Source organism: Pongo pygmaeus, chromosome 11, assembly GCF_028885625.2.
Source record: "Pongo pygmaeus isolate AG05252 chromosome 11, NHGRI_mPonPyg2-v2.0_pri, whole genome shotgun sequence".
Taxonomy (NCBI): Eukaryota; Metazoa; Chordata; class Mammalia; order Primates; family Hominidae; genus Pongo; species Pongo pygmaeus.
Genome location: NC_072384.2, coordinates 106,601,947 through 106,624,664, shown reverse-complemented (window position 1 = coordinate 106,624,664; position 22,718 = coordinate 106,601,947). Strand labels below are relative to the sequence as shown.

The 22,718-nt window shown below is 40.2% G+C and overlaps 1 protein-coding gene across 10 annotated transcripts in view; it reads right to left on the bottom strand.

The window, feature by feature from the left end:
• ZDBF2 (zinc finger DBF-type containing 2) overlaps window positions 1-14,267 on the bottom strand; it is a 39,758-nt gene extending 25,491 nt beyond the window's left edge. For 3 of the 10 annotated variants that reach the window (XM_063647822.1, XM_063647821.1, XM_063647823.1), the window contains exons 1-4: window positions 13,987-14,253; window positions 9,340-9,392; window positions 8,354-8,397; window positions 7,028-7,136 (exon numbers count right to left, since the gene is read on the bottom strand). Coding sequence is in view for 8 of the 10 variants with exons in the window: in XM_063647823.1 (XP_063503893.1) it covers window positions 7,028-7,087 (60 nt within the window). In the remaining 2 variants the exon portion in view is untranslated. Of the gene's footprint in view, window positions 1-7,027; window positions 7,137-8,244; window positions 8,322-8,353; window positions 8,398-9,339; window positions 9,393-13,749; window positions 13,955-13,986 lie in introns of those variants that run through there. The other 7 variants (XM_054478317.1, XM_054478315.2, XM_063647820.1 and 4 more) reach the window with 7 other exon arrangements.
• Between the last annotated feature and the right edge of the window lie 8,451 nt (window positions 14,268-22,718).

Genomic DNA, 22,718 nt, shown 5'->3' with positions numbered 1-22,718 from the left:
CCTACCCTGGGTCCAAACAACAGCTGTGTATATGCTGCTGCTGAGTCCCACCATCTCAGTGTCTAGAGTCACTACTACACAATGCCTCATCCCCGAGACCTAAGTTGCCACTGAGCTCTGAACTGCAGCCACACCCTGCTCCCCAGGATCAAACCTCCAGAGCAACTATTTTTCCCTCGAGTCAGGTCAGTGCTGTGCCCTGCCCTTCAGGGGTAGAATCTCAGCTACGACCTGACTCCCTGGGCCCCAGTTACTAGGGGGTGCCTAAAAGTTACAGGTCCTGGCTCTGTGGGCAACCTATATCCAACCCCACCAAAGAGCAAATCTGTACCCCAAGATCCAAGTGCAACAATAGGTTCATAAGCCTATGAGCCTAGGACCCTGGTCCCACAACCACTCCAAGCACCTGCAACTGGAACACAGTGCTACTAAAGCTACTTGCTTATAGGCCGCGTCAGACCTAACACCAAGAGGGATCTACTCAGTTAAGTCTCCCCATTGTAATGAAAACAAGAACAGATGGATCCCAGAAGCCCTTGACATCAAGGACATTCACAGCCTATGCTGCTGCCACTGCCACAAACTTCTACAGTGTAGGCCACTGAAGTGCCCACAGTTATTGCTGATGATGAACACAGCTGAAGAAACTGAATGAAGACTATATACCACTGCATCTATCTGGCAACAGAGTAACCACACTCTCCCAACTAGAACATTAAAGCCCAACTGCAGGTAAAAGTTATTCAATATGAAAGCCACCCCAGAAAGTATGGAAGAAGTAACTGTTCCATCAGATGCAGAGACATCAATGCAGGGACATAAGAAACATAAAAAAGCAAATAAATATAACATCACCAAAGGAACATAACTTCCTCATAAAAATAACCCAATGAAAATAAACTAATTTCTGAAAAAGAATTCAAAATAAGGATCTTAAGGAAACTCAATGAGAGACAAGAAAATATACATAGACAGTTCAACAAAATCAGAAAAACCATTCACAATACGAACAAAAATTCAACACAGATAAAAATCATAAAAAAGAACCAAACAGAAATCCCACAGCTAAAGAATTCAACGAACAAAATAAAAAATACAATAGAGAGATTCAATAGCAGATTTGATAAAACTGAAGAAAGAAATCTCTGAATTTTTAGATCAGTCATTTGAAATTACCCAGTCAGAGGGAAAAAAAGAAATAATGAAAAAGAGGTGAAAAAAACCTACAAGACTTATGGGACACCACTGAGTGAACAAATATTTGTGTTATAAGAATCCAGACGGGGAAGACAAGAAGAAAGGCATAGAAAACCTATTTAATGAAATAATAGCCAAAAATTTCCCAAGTCTATGGACATCCAGATATGAGAAGCTCAAAGAATCCCAAATACATTCAACCCAAAAAGGTCCTCCTTGAGGCACATTATAAACTGTCAAAGCTCAAAGACCAAAGATGGAATCTGAAAAACAGCAAAAGCATCAAGTCACATATAAGGGAATCATCATTAGACTAACAGCAGATTTCTCTGCAGAAACTTTACAGGCCAGCAAAGAATGGGATGATATATCGAAAGTGCTAAAACTACTCCAACAGCCAAACAATACTATACCCAGCAAAGCTATCCTTCAGACATGAGAGAGAAATCAAGTCTTTCCCAGAGAAACAAAAACTGAAGCAATTAATCACCGCTAGGCCAGCCTTACAAGAAATGCTCAAAGGAGTCCTACATCTGGCAAGCAAAAAAGACAATAGTTACTTTCATGAAAACATCCAAAAGTATAAAAACTCACTGGTAGAACAGACATGCAAAGGAGAAAGAGAAAAGACATCCAACCCCACCAAAGAGCAAATCTGTACCCCAAGATCCAAGTGCAACAATAGGTTCATAAGCCTATGAGCCTAGGACCCTGGTCCCACAGCCACTCCAAGCACCTGCAACTGGAACACAGTGCTACTAAAGCTGCTTATAGGCCATGTCAGACCTAACACCAAGAGGGATCTACTACCTACTTACTAAAGAAAACCACCAAACTGCAATGATAAGACAGAAAGAAAAGAATAAAGCACACACAAAACAACCGGAAAGCAATTAACAAAATAACAGAAGCAATTCCTCACATACCAATAATCATTTTAAATTCCCCACTTAAAAGATACAGTTGGGCTGAATCGATTTTAAAAATCATGACTTAACAATATACTGCCTACAAGAAACTAACTTCACCTGTAAAGACACATATAGATGGCTGGGAACAATGGCATGCACCTGTAGTCCCTGCTACTAACAAGACTGAGGCAGAAGGATATCTCGAGCACTGAATTCAAGGCCAGCAAGGACAACATGGTAAGACTCCATCTCTTTTATTTTATTTTTTTTAAAGACACATATAGACTGAAAGCAAAGGGATGGAAAAAGATATTCCATGCATTGGAAACCAAAAGTGAGGAGGAGTAGCTACATTTATGATAGATAAAACAGACTTTAAGTCAAAAACGGTAAAAAGAGACAAAGAGGGCCATCATATAATGATAAAGGGATCAACTCAGCAAGAAGATAAAACAACTATAAATATATATGTACTCAACACCAGAGCACCTAGATAAATAAAGCAAATACTATTAGACTGGCTGAGGACTTGATTATCACACTCTCAGAATTGGACAGATCATCTAGATAGAAAATCAGCAAAGAAACACTTGATTTAAACTGCATTTTAGACCAAATGGGCCTACCCGATATTTACAGAAGATTTCATCCAACAGCTACAGAATACACCTTTGCTTCATCAGCACATGCAACATTTTCCAGGATAGGCCACATATTAGGCCACAAAGAGGTCTCCAAATACAAAAGAATTGAAACTATATCAAGTAACTTTTCTGACCACAATAGCATAAACTAGAAAGCAGTAACAAGAGGAACTTCTGAAAATGTACAGATATGAAACAAAACAGAAAACCCAGAAATAAATCTATGTATTTGCAGCCAACTGATTTTTGACAAAGGCACCAATACCATAAGCTGGGGGAAAGAACAGCTTCTTTAATAAATGAAGCTGAGAAAACTGGATATCTATATGCAGAAAAGTGAAACTAGATCCCTATCTCTGACCATACACAAAAATCAACTCAAAATGTATTAAAGACATATATGTAAGCCCCAAAACTATGACACTACTAGACGAAAACACAGGGGAAAGGCTTTGGGACAGTGGTCTGGGCAAAGATTTTACGGAAAAGACCTCGAAAGGACAGGGAACAAAGCAAAAATAGACAAACTGGATAATATCAAACTGAAGCTTTTACACAGCAAAGGACAATCAACAGAGTGAAGAGACAACCTGAAGAATGGGAGAAAATATTTGCAAATCATTCATCCAAAAAATGATTAATACCTGGAATATGGAATACTCAAACAACTCAATGACAACAAAAGGAAATAATCCAACTTAAAAATGGGCAAATAAGCTGAAAAGACATCTCTCAAAAAGTCACATAAATGGCCAAGTATATTAAAAAATGTTCAACATCACTAATTATCAAGGAAGTGTAAATCAAAACCATAATGAGATATCATCTCACTTCAATTAGAATACCTATTATCGAAAAGACAAAAAATAACACACTGGCAAGGATGCAGAGAAGGGAATTCTTACACACTGTTGGTGGGAATACAAATTATTATAGTCATTATGGAAAAGAGTATAAATGTTCTCAAAAACCTAAAAATATAACTACTATATGGTCCAGCAATCCTACTGACTAGGTATTTATCCAAACGAAAAGAAATCAGTATATCAAAGAGATATCTGCATCCCCATGTTTATTACTACAGCACTGTTCACAATAGCTAAGATATAGAATCAATCTAAGTGTCCATCAACAGACAAAAGAAAAAAGGGGCCAGGCGCAGTGGCTCACGCCTGTAATCCCAACACTTTGGGAGGCTGAGGCAGGTGGATCACCTGAGGTCAGGAGTTCAAGACCAGCCTGGCCAACATGGTGAAACCCCATCTCTACTAAAAATACAAAAATCAGCCAGGTGTGTTGGTGCACTCCTGTAATCCCAGCTACTCGGGAAGCTGAGGCAGGAGAATTGCTTGAACCCAAGAGGCGAAGGTTGCAGTAAGCCAAGATCACGCCACTGCACTCCAGCCTGGGCAACAGAGTAAGACTCCATCTCACAAAAAAAAAAAGGAAATGTGGTATATATACACAGTAGAATACGATTCAGCCATAAAAGAAGAAAATCTTGTCATCAAAGTTGTGCTCGTAAAACTAGAGAATAGAATGGTGATTACTAGAAGCTGGGAAGAAGTCAGGGGAGAGAAATTGGGAGAGGATAATTAATGAATACAAAATTAAAGCTAGATAGGAGGAATATGTTCTAGTTGTTCTAAAGTCCTATACAACACTGTAGGATGACTATAGTTAATAATAATTGATTGTAAATTTCCAAACAGTTGAAGAGAGGATTTTAAATGTTTCCAACACAAAGAAATGATAAATGTTTGAGGTGATGAGTATGCTAATTACCAATTTGATTATTACACATTATATACATGTATCAAAATATCACACTGTACCCCATAAACATGTATAATTATTGTAAAAATAATAAAAGTAAACAAATCAATATAAATACATACATACATACATAAATCCACTATGGGTAGCACAGGGAGAGCTCTGATGAGCATGAATTTTAACATGATTTCTATGAAATAGATTTAATTTTACAGACTCAAAAAAAAAGTATAGCCCTATCTCACACCCTATACAAAAATGAACTCAAAACAGATAAAAGACCTAAATGTAAGAGTAACTATAAAACTCTTAGAAGAAAACATAGGCATAAATCTTCCATCCTGAGATTAGGCAACCCTTCTGACACCAAAAAACATAAGCAAAACATAGCAAAATTCAAAATTTAAAACTTTTGTGCATCAAAACATAGGATCAAGAAAGTAAAAAGAAGGCCAGGTGCAGTGGCTCACACCTGCAATCCCAAAACTTTCAGAGGCCAAAGCAGGAGAATCACTTGGGCCCAGGAGTTTGAGACCAGCCTGGGAAACACAGTGAGACCCCATCTCTACAAAAAATAAAATATTAGCTGGGTACGGTGGTGCACACCAGTAGTCCCAGCTACTTGGGAGGCTGAGGCAAGAGAACTGCTTGAGCCCAGGAGGCAGAGGCTACGGTGTGCCATGATCGCAATACTGCCCTCCAGCCTGGGCAACAATGCAAGACCCTGTCTCAAAAAAAAAGAGTAAGTAATAAGACAACCCAGAGAATGGAGAAAGTATTTGTAAATCATATGTCTGATAAAGGTCAAGTATCCAAAATATATAAAGACTTCTACAACTCAACAATAAAAAGACAACACAATTAAAAATAGGAAAAGGATATGAAGAGGCATTCCTCTAAACAAGATATACAAATGGCCAACGAAAAGACACTATATGTCATTAGGGAAATGCAAATCAAAGCCAAAATGAGACACCATCTCACATCCACAAAGATGGCTATAACAACAACAACAAAAAAAAAAACAAAACAGACAACAACAAGTGCTGACAAGAATGTGGAGAAACTGGAACCCTCATACGTTGCTGGTGGTAAGGTACAGCCACTCTGACAAACGGTGAGGCACCCTCTCAAAAAAGTTAAACACAATTACCACATGACCCAACAATTCCACTCTACATGTAAACCTAAGAAAAGTGAAAGCATATGTCCACACAAAAACTTGTACACATATATCCATAGCAGCACTATTCATGACAGCCAAAAAGTAAAAACAACCCAAATATCCATAAATTGCTCAATGAATAAACAAAATGTGATATATCCATGTAATGGAACATTGTCAGCCATAAAAAGGAAGGAGGTCGTGATGCATTTTACAGCCTGGATGAACGGTGAAAATATTACGCTACATTAAAGAAGCCAGACATAAAAGGCCACACAACGTTTGATTCCATTTACACGCAATATCCAGAATAAGCAAACCTATACAGACAGGAAATACACTAGTGGCTGCCAGGGGCTGGTGACAGAAGGGAGGAGGGAGTTTCTGCTCAGTGCGTACAGGGTTTCCTTTTAGGGTGATTAAAATGTTCTGGAGTTAGACAATGGTTGTACCACTTTTTGAACATAATAAAACATCACTGAATTATACACCTTAAAGGGTCAAGTTTATGGTGTATGAGTTATATCACAATAACAAAATTTTTAAATCTCTATACCAACTATTTTTCCCTCAGCAGCCAGAATGAACCTTTTAAAACACAAAGTAGATTATTTAACTCCTATGCTCAAATTTTGAGATGCTCTCCCATCTCACTTGAAATAAAATTCAAAGTCCTTACCTTAGCCTACAATGTCTTAAAGAATCGACTTCTCCGATCTGGGTAATGAGTATACTAGAAGCCCAATCCCCACCAGGTATGCAATATACCCATGTAACAAACAAGCCCATATACCCACTGAATCTAAAATACAGAATTGATTTGTCTGAATTCTTTGCCTGTTACTTCTTACCCACCTCCCCAAATCCATGCAGCCACCGGCCTCCTGGCTCTTCGATAGTGTGCCAACCACTCTGTACCCTCAGGGTCTCTGTCTCTTCCCTCTACCTAGAAAATCTTTCCCCAGATAAATGCAAACCTGAGACCCAAACTCCAAATCTCAACTCAATGTCACTTCCTTAAAAAGGCCTTACCTGGCCACCCTACCCCTTCCCTAGTTTGTTTCCCTCATAACATTTATCACAATCTCACGCATTATGTACTAAATTTATATATTATTTATCTTCTGTCTTACTATACTAGAATATAAGCTTCGTGAAAAAAGAGGCTTGGTTTTTGTTCATGGTCATATCCCTAGAACCTTAAACAGTGTCTGCCAACTAATAGATTCCCAATGTGATCTGTTCAATGAATAAATAAATGAATTTAATAAAATGTAAGAGAAAGTCACAACTAGGTCCTTTGAGATATTATCATATTAATAGAAACCGCTCACCTGTTCCAGGTTATTATACTGCACACGGCAATAACTGCAATATCCTTGTCTTTTCTGCATCTTGAATAAATAACTGAAGTCAGATGGCTACCGTCTTTGAATACTCAAGCTGAAAAACAAAAAGAAAAATGGTAAAAATCATGGTAATTCCTTACTCTTATGAGGAAAATGGCTACGATAATTAGCAGAAAACAGAAATTCACTTCTACTTCTAATAATGAGGAAAATACACAAGGCCGCCATGAGCCACTGAATAAATAAGTGAACCTGGAGCAGAGACAAGAACTATGTATCTTATGAAAGAGCAGTTTGTTGCCAATATTTGAAGACTAGATGACTAAATATTTAGTTTTTCTAATAACTTATTAGAGATATTAGATATTGATTTAGTAACAAAGAATATAATATTCAATTTGCGAAGATCAATTACTTCTAAGATATTGTTATGGTATATTTACTATACTCTAATGGAGCTCATTAATTTCCCCATCATGTTTCCATATCAAACCCCAGATTATTTGACAATGTCTCATTCTCTGTTATCATGAGTGTAAAGACACCACATGGCATTTTCTGCTCAGCTCATAGAGAGGCAGATTTTTAAATAATTTATCCAACACAGTTGCTAAAAATCAGAATAACTAATTTAGCCTCTGAAACACAAAACACTTTTCTTCTGACAATTATGGAAGCCAGATAAATAGGAGGGATTTTTTTCCTACTAGTGTTTAGATTTCTCTACAAATAAATAGTTTTCCAGTTTCCACTCACCGAAAAGTATAATCCTTCAACATTACATACTGCATGGTTCCCAAACCAGGCTGAATACCCAAAATTTTAGTAGAGCTAGGGTGAGCCTAGGATTAAGAATTTTTAAAATTCCCCCAGTAATTTTCATGCCCAACCAATGTATTAACTGACACAATGTACATATAATTTATGATTATTTTAAGTAAAAAATTTAATGCAGTTTATTTGCTGCTTTGTTAAGCTGAAAATAGAATTGCAAATAATTTTGTATTTCAATTAATTTAAGCATTCTTATCTGTTGGAAAATATATAACAATCATTCTATAACATGTTATGGGTATTTCTGCAATGGAAAAAATTTAATCATTAAAATCAATAACTGAAAAATGAAATCACAGCCTTAAAACCATAAGATGAGGGGAAAAAAAGCTTCATTAAGTCAAAATGCTAGCGTAATATTTACTTACCTATTACTTCTTATTATGAGAAATTGATTTTCTGACTTCTCACATTTATGAGGAAAATTAATCAATTAAACCAGCCTCTGACACAAAAAACATGTAAGACATTACTTACTTAAAATTTGGTCTCTTTTCCACTAATTTACTTCACTTATTAACCTACAGCAATAAAACAGAACAAACTTTTATTTTAAATTGTACTTACACATAAGGCAAATTTCAAGCTGAGAGAACCTAGAGCTTAAATGTAAACTTTGAAAAATCCTAAAATAAACTTTTGGGGGATTGAAAATATAATTAAAACATTCATTGAATAAAGGACAAAAGTAAACCATTAATCTCACATACACACAAAATGTAAATACTTAAATATTTTTGGTCTTTAACCCTATGGCCTTTAACTCCCGTGGCATTATCACCTGCCACTTCCGTCATCTCTAGTGCCATAGTGACAGTGAGTTACAATAAACGAGAAGCATGTGTTGGCATTTTTAAAAATTAACATGCCAGGACCCCATCAGAAACTTACCAAATCAAAATCCCAGTGGTCAAGGGAACCCAGGACATACGTTATGAAGCATATTTAAAATACTCAAGGCAGCCGGGCATGGTGGCTCATGCCTGTAATCCCAGCACTTTGGGAGGCCGAGGCAGGTGGATCACCTGAGGTTAGGAGTTCGAGAACAGCCTGGCCAACATGGCAAAACCCTGTCACTACTAAAAATACAAAAACTAGCTGGGTGTGGTGGCAGACGCCTATAGTCCCAGCTACTCGGGAGGCTGAGGAAAGAATCGTTTGAACCCAGGAGGTGGAGGCTGCAGCATGCCGAGGTCACACCACTGCACTCCAGCCTCGACAGAGCGAGGCTTTGTCTCGAAAAAATAAAATAGAATAAAATAAAATGCTCAAGGTGATTCTGCTGTAAGTTGACTCAATAACGTAAGTCATCATTTTTTATAAACTAATAAAACTTATTTATTAAAGGGATCATTTCTTTAGGGTCTGGATTTATATTACTTCGCATGCCTAAATAGGTCTTTTTATACAAACTCTGAGTTCTTCTAGAACCTGATATTTTTATAAAGTAACAAATTATTTACCTGGAGCAGAAAAGGTCAGGTATTTCATCAGTTGTATTAGTTCTGGCAAGTATCTGTAAATTAAAATAAAATCATTTTTTAAAAGAGGTCCCATAAGTGTCTACCATCGACCAAATAAATACATCCAGATATATTTTGAACAGTGACATGTTTCCAATAATATAAGAAAAAATATTAACTTTGGAACACAAAGCACTTTACATACTATGATTCACTGCATCTCACACATGACCTCCTAAAGTTCTGGCGCAGTGACTCTGACGGCCCACCTAACCCACCATCAAACACTGCAGGTCTCTGGGTTCCTGGAACAGTAGTTGTAAAAGACTATAAGGCTCAGTTGTGCCTCTGGTAAAGTTGAGAACAAAAATGCTGTCAAACCCAAAATTAGCTTCATGAGAAACTTCCCGAGGCTCAGGTACCACGTTAGCTTTCATGAAAAATACTGTCAATTCTTTTATCACCTATCAATATCAATACACTATTAAGCAGAAGCATGTTTTTTATTCCTCCACATTGCTGTAGGCAAAGTGCTGCTCCTTATTCAGGATCACTGGTTAAGAAAAAATTCCAACACATAGGCTCAAGAGAGCCAGTGATACCACAGTACAATCAAAGAATAACTATTAAGCACCCACTCAGCGCTGAGTTCCATGCCAGAAACTTTAAGGGATAGAGACAAATATGAGACAAGTTTTCTTGCCCTCAAAAAATTTAAAATGAAATTGGGAAATTAAAGCCAAAGAATGAGGTGCTGCCTAAGAAATGCCTCAGCAAAAATAAAAAATGCTAATGAGTTCAACGTAAAGTTCAGTTTTAGCTAGAGTAGCGAGGGATGCCACTGTAGATATGGTTTTTTAACCAGATACTGGAAAATGCATAGGATTTACTCACTCAAAGGTTGGGAAATGATATAACAAGCAAAGGTACGAAAGCAAGAAAATACAAAGTACATTTGGAGATAGTAAATTAACAAATTCAGCTGAATCTAAGGTTTCATTTGAGAATTTAAGGGGCAATAAACCAGGGCAAGTAGATTGGATTTTGACATGGTAGTATTCAAAAGCAGACTAAAGAATTTAGACCGTATCTTTAGGCACCGTGGAAGCTTTTTTGGAAAGGGATATTCTTGAGAGTGCTTTAAGAAAATTCTGGAAAAATGATTCTCTCCTACTCAAAGGAGCTTGTCAAAGGGTAAGAGATATAACTATTAACTACTCAGCACCATTTCCTAAAATACTGGAAAATTAGTTAATTCCCGAAATCTCCAAGTTAAGAGTCAGTATCCCTTAAAGCATAGTCATGTATGCTTACAAAATAAGAAAATACACATTTAATTTTTCTTTAAAAAATGACTTTTATTTTTATTACAAAAGTAAAGCATTTATAATAGTACAATTATAAAAATAAGGAGCATAAAAATCAGCCATAATCTACCCACCATTAACATGTATCGTATTCGTCTTTGTTCTAAACATATTTTTACAAAAATGGGAAGGTACAGTACATTCTATTCTATAGCCACCCTCTCTCACTGAACCACATATAATGAGCACCTTTATATACCATTATAAAATGCTATCATAAAATAGAAGAAAATAAAGTAAAATAAAATAGAATGTTTAATGATTGCATAGTATTTCATTTTGTCAGTGTAGATAAAAGCCCTGTCAAGACAAGAACCAGTAGTTGGTGGGTTAATTTCTTAAATTCAATCAGTAAGATAATTTTTTAAATGCACACATAACCTTAACATTTAACTTAAAACTTCTAAATGTATATATGTTTAAGATCAAATTGGGCTTTTTTGTTTCATTGGTATTTTTAGTATGGGGGTTGTTGCTTTTTTTTTTTTTTGGACAGATTAGCTAGAGTTTCGAGACATGTCTTTTCATAAACAACATCATAATTCACCCGAGTTTCCATTTTTGTTCCTCTAAAGCAGAACAAAAATCTGAAGGCAGTTTCAAATCTGAGAGCAGAATTATGATCAATGTTAAACATTTTTCCCCCATCTTTCACAGTTGTCATACCCAGTTAAGTACTTTGCAAATATAGCCTTTTTATGAATCCAAAGCATTCTATTTATTTTTCATAAAAATAATAATGCTATTTTTAAAAAATGACTATATTCACCTTCTTATTTCATTCATTTATGTAACATTTAAAATTGCATAAACCTATCCCGGGCAGTGAACAGAGATTTCTGAGCTACCCAGATGACTTAGGCAGAAATGTCTTAAAATAAAAATAAAACAGCATTTTGGTTTTGTTTTGTTTTTTTTAAGAAATATTTCTTGCACACCTGAGATGTGCACCAGCTGCAGAGGTAAACATGGATAAAAATATTTCTGAAATGAGTTTGGAGTTGTCGTGTGTGTATTTTTCAAACTGAGTGTGGCGATGTGGTAAGAACTAACAAAACCCACAATCCTCATAAAACATATTTTTCAACTGCCTGACAAAAGAGACATCAACTTAATTAAAAATAATAATAATAATAAGGAAAGACAATAGAAAGGCATTTGGTTTTCTGAATAAGACAATCTAAATTTTCCATCCAGCAGTAGGGAAACAATTGAGGAGCAATGACAAAACAATGGCGGAATGCATAAAACGACCACACTAATTCATGTCAGTTCCTCCACACAACACTACCAATTTTCAATTTTCCCCTTTTTTGGATTATCCACGCTATGCTGGCTTTCCTCTGGTGACAAGCATTATCCTAGACACCTCTATTCAGTCTTAATAAAATAATAATAGCTAATACTTAGTACTTAATCTGAGGCAGGCGCTCTGTCAACAGCTTCCTGTGCATTATCTCATCTAAATAACAAACAGCTTTATAAGGTAGCTGCCATGATTAATTCCCATTTAACAAATCAGGGAACTGAGGTTGAGAGAAAAAAGGTATCTTGTTGGAGGTCTCACACCAATAACCAGCGTAACTGAGATGTGATCACTGGTCAATTTGAGTAGTTTATGCTTTAACCTCTTAACGACTTAGACACTTCCTCTCTGTATTTTTAGGAATACAACTTGTTTTAATATTAGGTGAAAACAAATTATTAGGACTCTTATTTGCTGCAATCAACATCACCACTATTCCAAAGAAAAAATAAAACTAATGTCTAGTTTAATTGCATCTTGCTCATTTGAGTGCTGACAGTACCTTGGATTAGCGACTCCCAAGATTATTTAACATGACACACAGGAACCAATGCATTTTTAATTACAACCGAACACACACGCACAGGCACACACGCACAGTTAAAAGATTTTTCACAAAACAATACTCTCATTACACGTAATGCAGTCTGATATTTTCTATGCGATCTTACTTTTTTTAATGCTAGTCACGACCCACTAAATTTCACAATGCACACGCGCACAGTTAAAATATTTTTCACAAAACAATACTCTCATTACATGTAATGCATTGATTTTTTTATGCGATCTCATTTTTTTTTAAATGCTAGTCATGACTCACTAAATTAATTTCACCATTCACGAACCGGCTGAAAAAACTGTTTGAAAAACCACTGCCTCCAATTATTATGCAGAGTAAACAATATTTTATAGAAACCAGTTCTTACTCTGAATTCAGCTTATTTCTATCCAAATCACTGGCCACTGCAGTGATACTTTATCAACTCTCTAACGAGTTGCTTTCTTGCCTTCTACGCTTTGGGTTCAAACGATAGAGAAAAGGTCTTCCATGTATTAAGTGAAAAAAGCAAATAAACACCCCTTATGTAACACACGTATATATGTTTGTGTATTAATTAAAGAGAAAGGAAAGACACCCCCCAAATTGTTAGCAGATTCTCTCGAGGATGAGATCGCTACAGGCTGCCTCCGTCGTCCCTCCCCCTCCCCACACGTAGCATATTGCCGTAAAAAAGAAAAACAAAAACAAGCTATTTCCTTTAGGTGGGGGTGGGGTTTTGGTCCCTTGAGAACCAGTATCTTGTTATGCATTTTTTTCACGAGCTACCAAGAATCATCGCGTGAGATAATCGCAGGAGCTGGTAAGGCCCTTCTTAGGAGCAAGTAAAAACGATGGCGTAACATGACCACATTTACACAACTGTTGCACGGCGGTAGTAAAAGGCTCATTAACACAAAAACCAAACGTTTTCAAATAAACTATAATCGCCCGAGGCTGGGAAAGGCCTAGGTCTGGGGCCAGATGGACCCAACGCAGGGCACTGGGGGAAGGGGGTGTGTGGACAGGTGGCTCGGGGTCTCGGCCCCACAGGTGCCCAGGGGCAAGACTCCGCGGGTTCCCGGCCCTCAATCCGACCCCGCAGACCGCCCCCTCCCCGAGCCCGGGCCCGAGGCCTCGTCCGCCGGCCCCTCTGACCCAGGGCCCCGGACAGAAGCGCAATGCAGCCTGCGCCCCACCTCCTTCCCTCGCCCCGCCACCTCGATCCCGGCCCGGAGCCGCCGACACCTCTCACGCAGCAGAGGCAGAAAGGGACGCGGAGTGGGGGGAAGCCGAGGACCTGCGAGGCGGCCGCGGGAGCCCAGCGAGCGGTCCTGGCGTCCCTCGGGAAGAAGAAGGCGCCCCGGGCGCCCAGCGAGCAGGCCCCGCCCGCGGGCGTCGCCCCGGCCGCGCCCCGCCCCCGCCGCGGCACTCACCTCCGCGGAGGCCGCCCGGATTCCTTCCGGGCCGCGGTGGAGACCGGGGACCGAGCCGGGCCCTCTCCCTTATTCCGGTTCCGTGGCGGCGCCCGAATCCCAGACTGTCCGAGCGCCGCGGCCCCGCTGCCCGCGGAGCCTGAAATAGGCGCCTTCGGCCCCTGCGGTCCGGAGGGGAGAAGCGGCGCGGGAGCGCGTCTCTCAGGACGCGGGTCCGGAGTCGCGACTCCACTCACGCAGGCATCCAAGGCAACGTGGCGTTGCAACCCTGATGGAGGTTTGACGTCAGGGAAGGTGCGAAAACCAGACCCCTTCTGACGCAGGAGCGGCGGGACCGCCCCCTGCCCGCCCACCCACTCACTCACTCACTCACTCACTCACTCTCCCACCCGGGCGAAGGAGCCCCTTCCTCCCCTCCAGAAGCTCTTAAAGCGGACACTTCCTCCCTGGTCAGGGCCCCACTCCGGAGCTTGGGAAATCTATCACGTTCCAACGAAAATGACTAGACTCATAAGCAGTTGGGACGCGAAGTAGAGACCAAGGTTTTAGCGTTTGAGGGTCCAAATAAAAACTGCTTGCCAATTCAAAGCAACGTATGAATGTAGAAAAGAAAACGGGGCTAAGAGAGCTAGTCGTTTCCGTTTCCACGCCTGTTTCATAGTGAGGTGCATCTCACAAAAGCTGCTGTTCAATGAGCGCTTGCTCTGTGCTAGGCACCGTTTAAGGTTTCTATACATTATTGCATTGCATTTCAGAGTAACTCTGAATGAATCCTATTATTGTCCCCCTTTGACAAATTGAGAAAACTGAGGCTTAAGGAAATTAGGTATTCAAAGATCTATCCTGCACATTAAAGGGTTACAAATATTAACAAACAACATTAGGTCACGCAATTATATTCACTGCGCTACCCATTACGAATATAGTTGTGAGCAAAAACAGTTTAAGTGAAACGGAGATCACAAACCTAAATGAATCACACTACTGAATATGAAATTATAATCTGTGATAAGAAGTTTCTGAAACACCTAAACCAATTTTACTAAAATGGAGAGAGGCCCTGTTGCAAAGCTTGTGTCTAATGTAAAAATAATCTTAAAATGAGCTACTTTGCTCTTTGGCTGTAGCTGTAATTGTCGTTACCCTTTTTAATAAGCTTGTGATTTTGTCCCTTTAAAAAACAAAAAACAAACAAACAAAAAAATTTGCCCATTGCTTTTGCGTCCATTGTTTTTATTCTTTCTGTATTTCTCAGCTCCTTCTTCCCCCACTACATCTTTCTCTCACTTTAAACTTGGGCTCCTGCAACTGTTCGATTTATAACCTCCCTTAGATTTAACATACCAAAAAGTACGGATTTCTTTTAAGGCAAGTTTTTTCCACATCCCGACTTTGGAATTATAGAAAATCCACTATACATTGATCGAACCACCATGACATTATGTATTTCACAGATGCTAAGCCATGTTTTTCCCCACATTTTAACATCTGTGAAATCAAGATGCATCTTATAAACTGTCAGTACAGACCTGGTTGTCATTACCTCCACGTATTACAACGTGGATGTTGCTGTGCACGTTGTCCTCATTTCAACTGAGATAAGTGCATTGTTTAATAAAACCCATAACCCTAGGAGGAAGGGAATTAACAGACAAAAGTCACTCAAACTTGGAGAGAGATTTTCCTAGGGAAAGAGGGAAGATTTTCCTGGAGAAGATTTTCCTAGGACCAAAAAGAGATTTCCCCAGCATTTAGAAAAGAAACAAATGGGACTGGCTAAGAACTAGTAGTCTTCTGGGAGCCCTGAGTTACTTACCAAGTACATTGATTCTTGATGGATTTGGGGAACCCATATATGAACAGTTAAATACTAAGCCTACTTGCACCCCCCAAAAATGAAATAACTTCGATATTATTCTTGATAGCCTGATTAGTCAGTTACAACCCCTATAGATTTTATTCAATAACACCATTGAAGGAGGAAAACAAGTCCTGAATGTTTTGCGTGAAAACACAAAATTGACATATTCAGGTGAGATCAAGAAGGTGCCAGCATCAAAACTTGCAGAATAAGATCAGCTGTTTGGAAGAAAATCCTGCATACAATAGTGCAGCATTCTTCCTTTCTCTCTCTTTTTGTTTTTGTTTTTTGTTTTTTGTTTTTTTTTTTTGGGTTTTTTTGGTTTTTTTGAGACAGGGTCTCCTTCTGTCACCCAGGCTGGGGTTCAGTGGCACAAACACGGCTCACTGCAGCCTCGACCTCCCAAGCTCAAGCGATCTTCTTGCCTTAGTCTCCAAAGTGGCTGGGACCACAGGTGTGTGCCACCATGCCTGGCTAATTTTTTTATTTTTTGTGGAGACGGGGCTTCTCACTTTTTTGCCCAGGCTGGTCTCAAACTCCTGGCTTCAAGGGATCCTCCCACCTTCACCTCCCAAAGTGCTGAGATTACAGATATGAGCTGTAACTGTGCCTGGCTGGAGCATTCTTAAAGTTAGATGCATCCCCAACACCTTTGGTGGAAAGCTACAGCCGTAGACAACTGATTCAAAAAGTGATTCATAAAAGTTGAGCTCTGGGCTTGGCGCGGTGGCTTACAACTGTAATCCCAGCACTTTGGGAGCGCGAGGTGGGCGGATCACCTGAGGTCAGGAGTTTGAGACCAGCCTGGCCAACATGGCGAAACTCCATCTCTTTGAGACCAGCCTGGCCAACATGGCAAAACTCCATCTCTACTAAAAAAAACACAAAAATTAGCCAGGCATGGTGGTGCGTGCCTGTAATCCAAGCTACTGGGGAGGCTGAGGCAGGAGAATCACTTGAACTTGGGAGGCGGAGGTTGCAGTGAGCTGAGATCGTGCCACTGCACTCCAGCCTGGGTAACAGAGTGAGACTTCGTCTCAAAATTAATTAATTAATTAATTAATTAATTAATTAAATAAAATAAAAGTTGAGTTCCGAATATGAAGAAGTTTCTGAAATACCTAAACCAATTTACTTATATTTCCCTTTTTATGCATTCACAAGATCAATGCATAATAAATGTGTCAAAGTCTGAGAGTGCTCTTTTACTGAGTATGAAATAAAAATAGGCCAGGTATGGTGGCTCGCACCTGTAGTCCCAGCAATTTGGGAGGCTAAGGCGGGAGGATCACTTCATCCCAGGAGTTCAAGACCAACTTGGGAAACAGCGAGACCACGTCTCTACAAAAAATACAAAAAAAATCAGCCAGGCATGGTGGCACATGCCTGTAGTCCCAGCTACTCAGGAGGCTGAAGCGGGAGAATCACCTGAGTCCGGGATGTAGAGGCTGCAGCGAGCCATGATCGCACCACTACATTCTAGCCTGGACGACAGCGTAAAACCCTGTCTCAAAGAGAAAAAAGAAAAAAAAAAAAAAAGAAAAACACTAAATTACAATAAATTGTTGTGTTATAGTTCAGTTGGCAAAATTTTTCTTCCAACATGATACTATCATAAAAACATCAAAGGGAGTGCCATTCTGCATCAGATCAGCAGTCCCCACAAACCAGATTTCCGTCTACTGGCAATGGGCACGTTTTGTGGGAAAGCTTAGTTATCTATAAGGTTAAGCTCCAAAAGTCGTAATTTCCCCCTCAATTCTTTATTAACCCATTACAGATCTAAACACATTACACATCTAAACATATTTAAAGGATCTTAGAGATCAGGATTGGGTTTGTATGTACTTCATTTCCTCCCCCAACATATTTGGTCCAGGGAGAAAAAAGTGCTGAGTATGTGTTATTTCACATTCTTCCTTCTTTTAAGGAACACCAAAACCTGCTCTTTTGTGTCTAGAAAGCACTCCAATAATGCCTACATTTTGTAAGTCATTTAAGCTAATATTAGGCTAATGTCTTAAGGAAAGGCTATTGGGAAAAAACAAGATCTCATAGCTGGGTCATAAGAGAATTTAGATTTCACCAATTTAGAGTGTGGACTATGTCTTTTCCCAAATTCTATTACTGTATGCTTCATTCTACCTATTCACAGTCAGGTGAGGTCATTATAAAGCTTTTACCCCTAAGCCTGGCATGTTAGCTCTTTAAAAAGTAAAACGTTTTCTTTAAGCATAAAGGGATTCATGCACATGCCCTATCCAAATAATTATTTTAAAATAATTGTGGGCCAGGTACAGTGGCTCACACCTGTAATCCCAGCACGTTGGGAGGCCGAGGTGGGCGGATCATTTGAGCTCAGGAGTTCAAGACCAGCCTGACCAACATGGTGAAACCCCATCTCTTCTAAAATAAAAATTTGGCTGGGCATGGCGGCTTGCACCTGTAGTCTCAGCTACTCAGGAGGCTGAGGCAGGGGAATCGTTTGAATCCGGGAGGTGGAGGTTGCAGGGAGCCGAGATCACGCCACTGCACTCCAGCCTGGGAGACAGAGTGAAGACTCCATCCCAAAAAATAAATAAATAATAAAATCAAATTAAATTAATGTGAATGGTCAGAAAATATCTTCATTTTGTCATGTTGATTCCTCCCTGTAAAACAGACAAAAGTTTCATTTGCAAGGTAGAGGGAAAGATGGTAGTGTTAAATGTCCTCATCTTCCTGGTTGTTGGAACAAAAATGTTGATGAAAAAAATGCAGGCCGGGCGTGGTGGCTCACGTCTGTAATCCCAGAACTTTGAGAGGCCGAGGTGGGTGGATCACGAGGTCAAGAGATCGAGACCATCCTGGCTAACATGGTGAAACCCCCCCTCTACTAAAAATACAAAAATTAGCTGGGTGTGGTGGCATGCACCTGTAGTCCCAGCTACTCGGGAGGCTGAGGCGGAAGAATTGCTTGAACCTGGGAGGCAGAGGTTGCAGTGAGCCGAGATGGTGCTACTGCTCTCCAGCCTGAAGACAGAGTGAGAATCCATCTCAAAAAAAAAAAAAAAAAGCAGGCCGGGTGCACAGGCTCATGACTACAGTCCCAGTTACTCAGGAGGCTGAGGTGGGAGGATTGCTTGAGCCCAGGAGGTCAAGGCTACAGTGATCTGAGATTGCACCACTGCACTCCAACCTGGGCAACAGAGTGAGACTGTCAAAAAAAAAAAGAGAGAAAGAAAGAAAGAAAAAAGAGAGAGAGAAAGGAAAGGAGGAAGGGAAGGGGAGGGGAGGGCACGGTAGCTCATGCCTGTAATCCTAGCACTTTGGGAGGCTGAGGCAGGCAGATCATTTGAGGTCAGGAGTTTGGGACCAGCCTGACCAACACGGTGAAACCCCGTCTCTACTGAAAAATACAAAAAAATTAGCCGGGCTTGGTGGCACGCACCTGTAATCCCAGCTACTCAGGAGGCTGAGGCAGGAGAATCGCTTGAACCCAGGAGGTGGAGACGGAGGCTGCAGTGAGCCAAGATCGCGCCACTGCACTCCAGCCTGAGCGACAGAGCAAGACTCCATCAAAAAAAAAAAAAAAGAAAGAAAGAAAGAAAAACAAAAAAGAAACAATGCAAGTTAAAGTATATGGCTTTAAGTTGCAGAAATATACAGTAGACAGTATATACAGTATAACTAAGTGTGGGGAGAAGAGTACAAGGGGAAATCGTGCAAATGAGTTATTAATAACTCCTCATCTGTCATGTAGGAATTTAATATATAATGTCTACAGTCAGCAAATCACTAAATAGCAATATAAGCCTTTTTTAATATAAACATACAGATGATCCACCTAGGACAAAATAATTTTTTTTAATAGAGATGGAGTCCCACTCTATCACCAGGCTGGAATGCAGTGGCATGTAATTCACTGCAGCCTACAAACAGAGCTCAAGCGATCATCCTGCCTCAGACTCCCAAGTAGTTGGGACTACAGGTGCACGCCACCGCATCAGGCCAATTTTTTTTTTCTTTAGAGATGGGGTCTTGCTATGTGGCTAAGGCTGGTCTCAAACTCGTGGCCTCAAAGAATCCTCCCACCTCAGCCTTCCAAAGCACTGGGATTACAGGTATGAGCCACACCACGCCCAGTTCAAAGTAAAATTTTAAAAATAGTTGCTTCTGCTTATCAGGAGTAGATGTGGGCAAAGGAGTTGCAGGGGCAAGAAACTGCAAGTATAAAATCATGATAACATTTTCCCCCACATGAATTTAAAATTATGCATAGTGTGATTTTTAACTTCTCAGTTATAGTCTTTACATTGTATTCTTCCTTCATTCTAGTCTTTTCCACTTTACATTGTATAGAAACATTTGTAATACACCTCCTTCATACAGGCATAGCTGGGGTGTTTGTTTCCAATAATTCTCTACCAATTCTTGACATATTCTACTCCTTTCTCTTTTTTCTTTCTCTATTGCTCCTCTTTCTTTTTTACTCACACGTTTTTTTCTCCTCCTTTCTCTTTTCTTGCTAGTAGAAACACAATCGGTAGCCCTCAAAGAGTGCTTTTAACATCTGGTGATAATTGGGGCTGAAAATGCTACGAACGTCACCCTTGTTTCTTTCTTTAATTCAAAAATCATCCAAAGCTTATGTCCTCTAGAGATTTAACTTTAAAGAAAGAATTACTATTGCCTTTTAGACAATGAAGTCATCAATATGAAAACTATATTACTGGCCGAGCGCAGTGGCTCACACCTGTAATCCCAGTACTTTGGGAGGCTGAGGTGGGTGAATCACCTGAGGTCGGAGTTCGAGACCAGCCTGACCAACATGGAGAAACCCCGTCTCTACTAAAAATACAAAATTAGCCGGGCATGGTGGTACATGCCTGTAATCCCAGCTACTCGAGAGGCTGAGGCAGGAGAATCGCTTGAACCTGGGAGGCAGAGGTTGCTGTGAGCCGAGATCGCGCCACTGCACTCCACCCTTGGCAACAAGAGCAAAACACCGTCTCAAAAAAAAAGAAAAGAAAAAAAGAAAAGAAAACTATATTATTGAGCTGTTCTGTTTAAACTCAGACATTTTCACCAGTTAACTTGCAACAATAAAGCAATTTATATTCAAATAGAATAACTCTATAAGGAAGAATTTAGAGGCTGTGAATTCCACAGATCCTATTTTTTAAAATTAATTGGTAGTGTTCAAATATTAGGATATGGTAAGGGCTCCAGAAAATGTTGTAATGCTAGAGCACTACAAGTCCAATTGGATTAACTGTATGTTCTTATTTTCTGTATTATTGATGCAATTAGGGCCTTTCGGACCTGGGGAACCACCTCTCTCAGGTTTAACTCATTCCCAGAGATAACAAACAGCTTGCCTGCCAGCACGCCTTTGCTATGCAAACCAACCAATCACCTGTCCACCACTCCTAGCCATCTCCTTTTATCAGAACTCTACAGCCTGGGACACTATCCCCTGTCCTGTTTACTATAGCGCCAGGTACTAGACCACCAAGGACCCACCCTATAACTCAGAATTCGCTGAAACCATGCAAACTATCCAATCCTAAATTTGCACCACTTGCTTACTTTGTTTTGCCCATTCTTCCCTGAAAATTTCATAATAAAGGCTCTGCCAGCAGTTCCCCTCTCTCTACACTTCCTCACCCCAATTTGTCACTTCCCTGTGTGGCCCTGTGTAGTATGCCTGCCTCCCGTGTCTTGGGAATTGTGGGTATAATAAAAAATGTGCCGGGCATGGTAGCTCACACCTGTAATCCCACCACTTTGGGAGGCTGAGGTGGGCAGATCACGAGGTCAGGAGTTTGAGACCAGCCTGGCCAACATGGCAAAACCCCGTCTCTACTAAAACTAAAAAATTAGCCGGGAGTGTGGCACGTGCCTGTAATCCCAGCTACTCAGGAGGCTGAGGCAGGGAGAGTTGCTTGAATCCGGGAGGCAGAAGTTGCTGGGAGCTTAGATCGCACCACTGCACTCCAGCTTGGGCAACAGAGTGAGACTCCGTCTCAAAAAAAAAGAAAAGAAAAAGAAAAAACAGTATTCCTTCCTGGTGATCATTTGCGTGTCTGGTGTGTGTGCCTTACTACACCTGCTCAAAAACAAGGCCAGGGTATATTTTTAGAACAGTTAGTACAGCAAGCAAGCTAGGTGGTGTACACCACATGGAGACGATGAGTCTGTAGAGTGCTTAGTAACTGGCCCCAGCAGACAGCAGCCACTGCCTGAGAGGGCACCCCAGTGTTGGCACTTTGCTGCTTGCTGGCTACTGCTTGTGTTGTTTTTTAATGGGTATTACCATGATTTTTCAATCTAAAACTGGGGGGCTGGAAAAGCTGAGATCTCCCTGAGCTGTCTCATAGATTGCGGTGAAAAGCACCACGCTGTGTAGATTACCATACGGATCACCACGCACAGTGCCAAGCAGCAGAGAAGGAAGAGTGCAGAACCCTTGGCACATGAAAAACCCGTCCAAATCCCTGCACTGAGACCTGATCAAACAAGTTTGGCTTCTAGCAGCATAAGGCTGTGTCCCTAGAATGATCCCAGGCCCCTAAATAGTGCCTGCCTGAGAAAGCTAAATGCTGCCAGGAAAATTTACTATGTGCTCTAGCCAGCACACATCTGATGATAGCTCCTTGACCACCCTTTCTTAGGGCACTTACCAAAAAGTCCTCACAATTGTAACTCAGGAGCATCTCTCTCAAGGATCTGAGAGCCATTCCTTCAAAATATAATCATCAGGAAGGATAAGGCCTCTGTCTCCAAATCTCTGTGGGAGGATAGATCCCTAATTCAGATAACTGCCTGCTAGCAGACACAGCTGACCTAATCACATTTATATTGGCCAATGCTTTGTACTCTTTTCTTT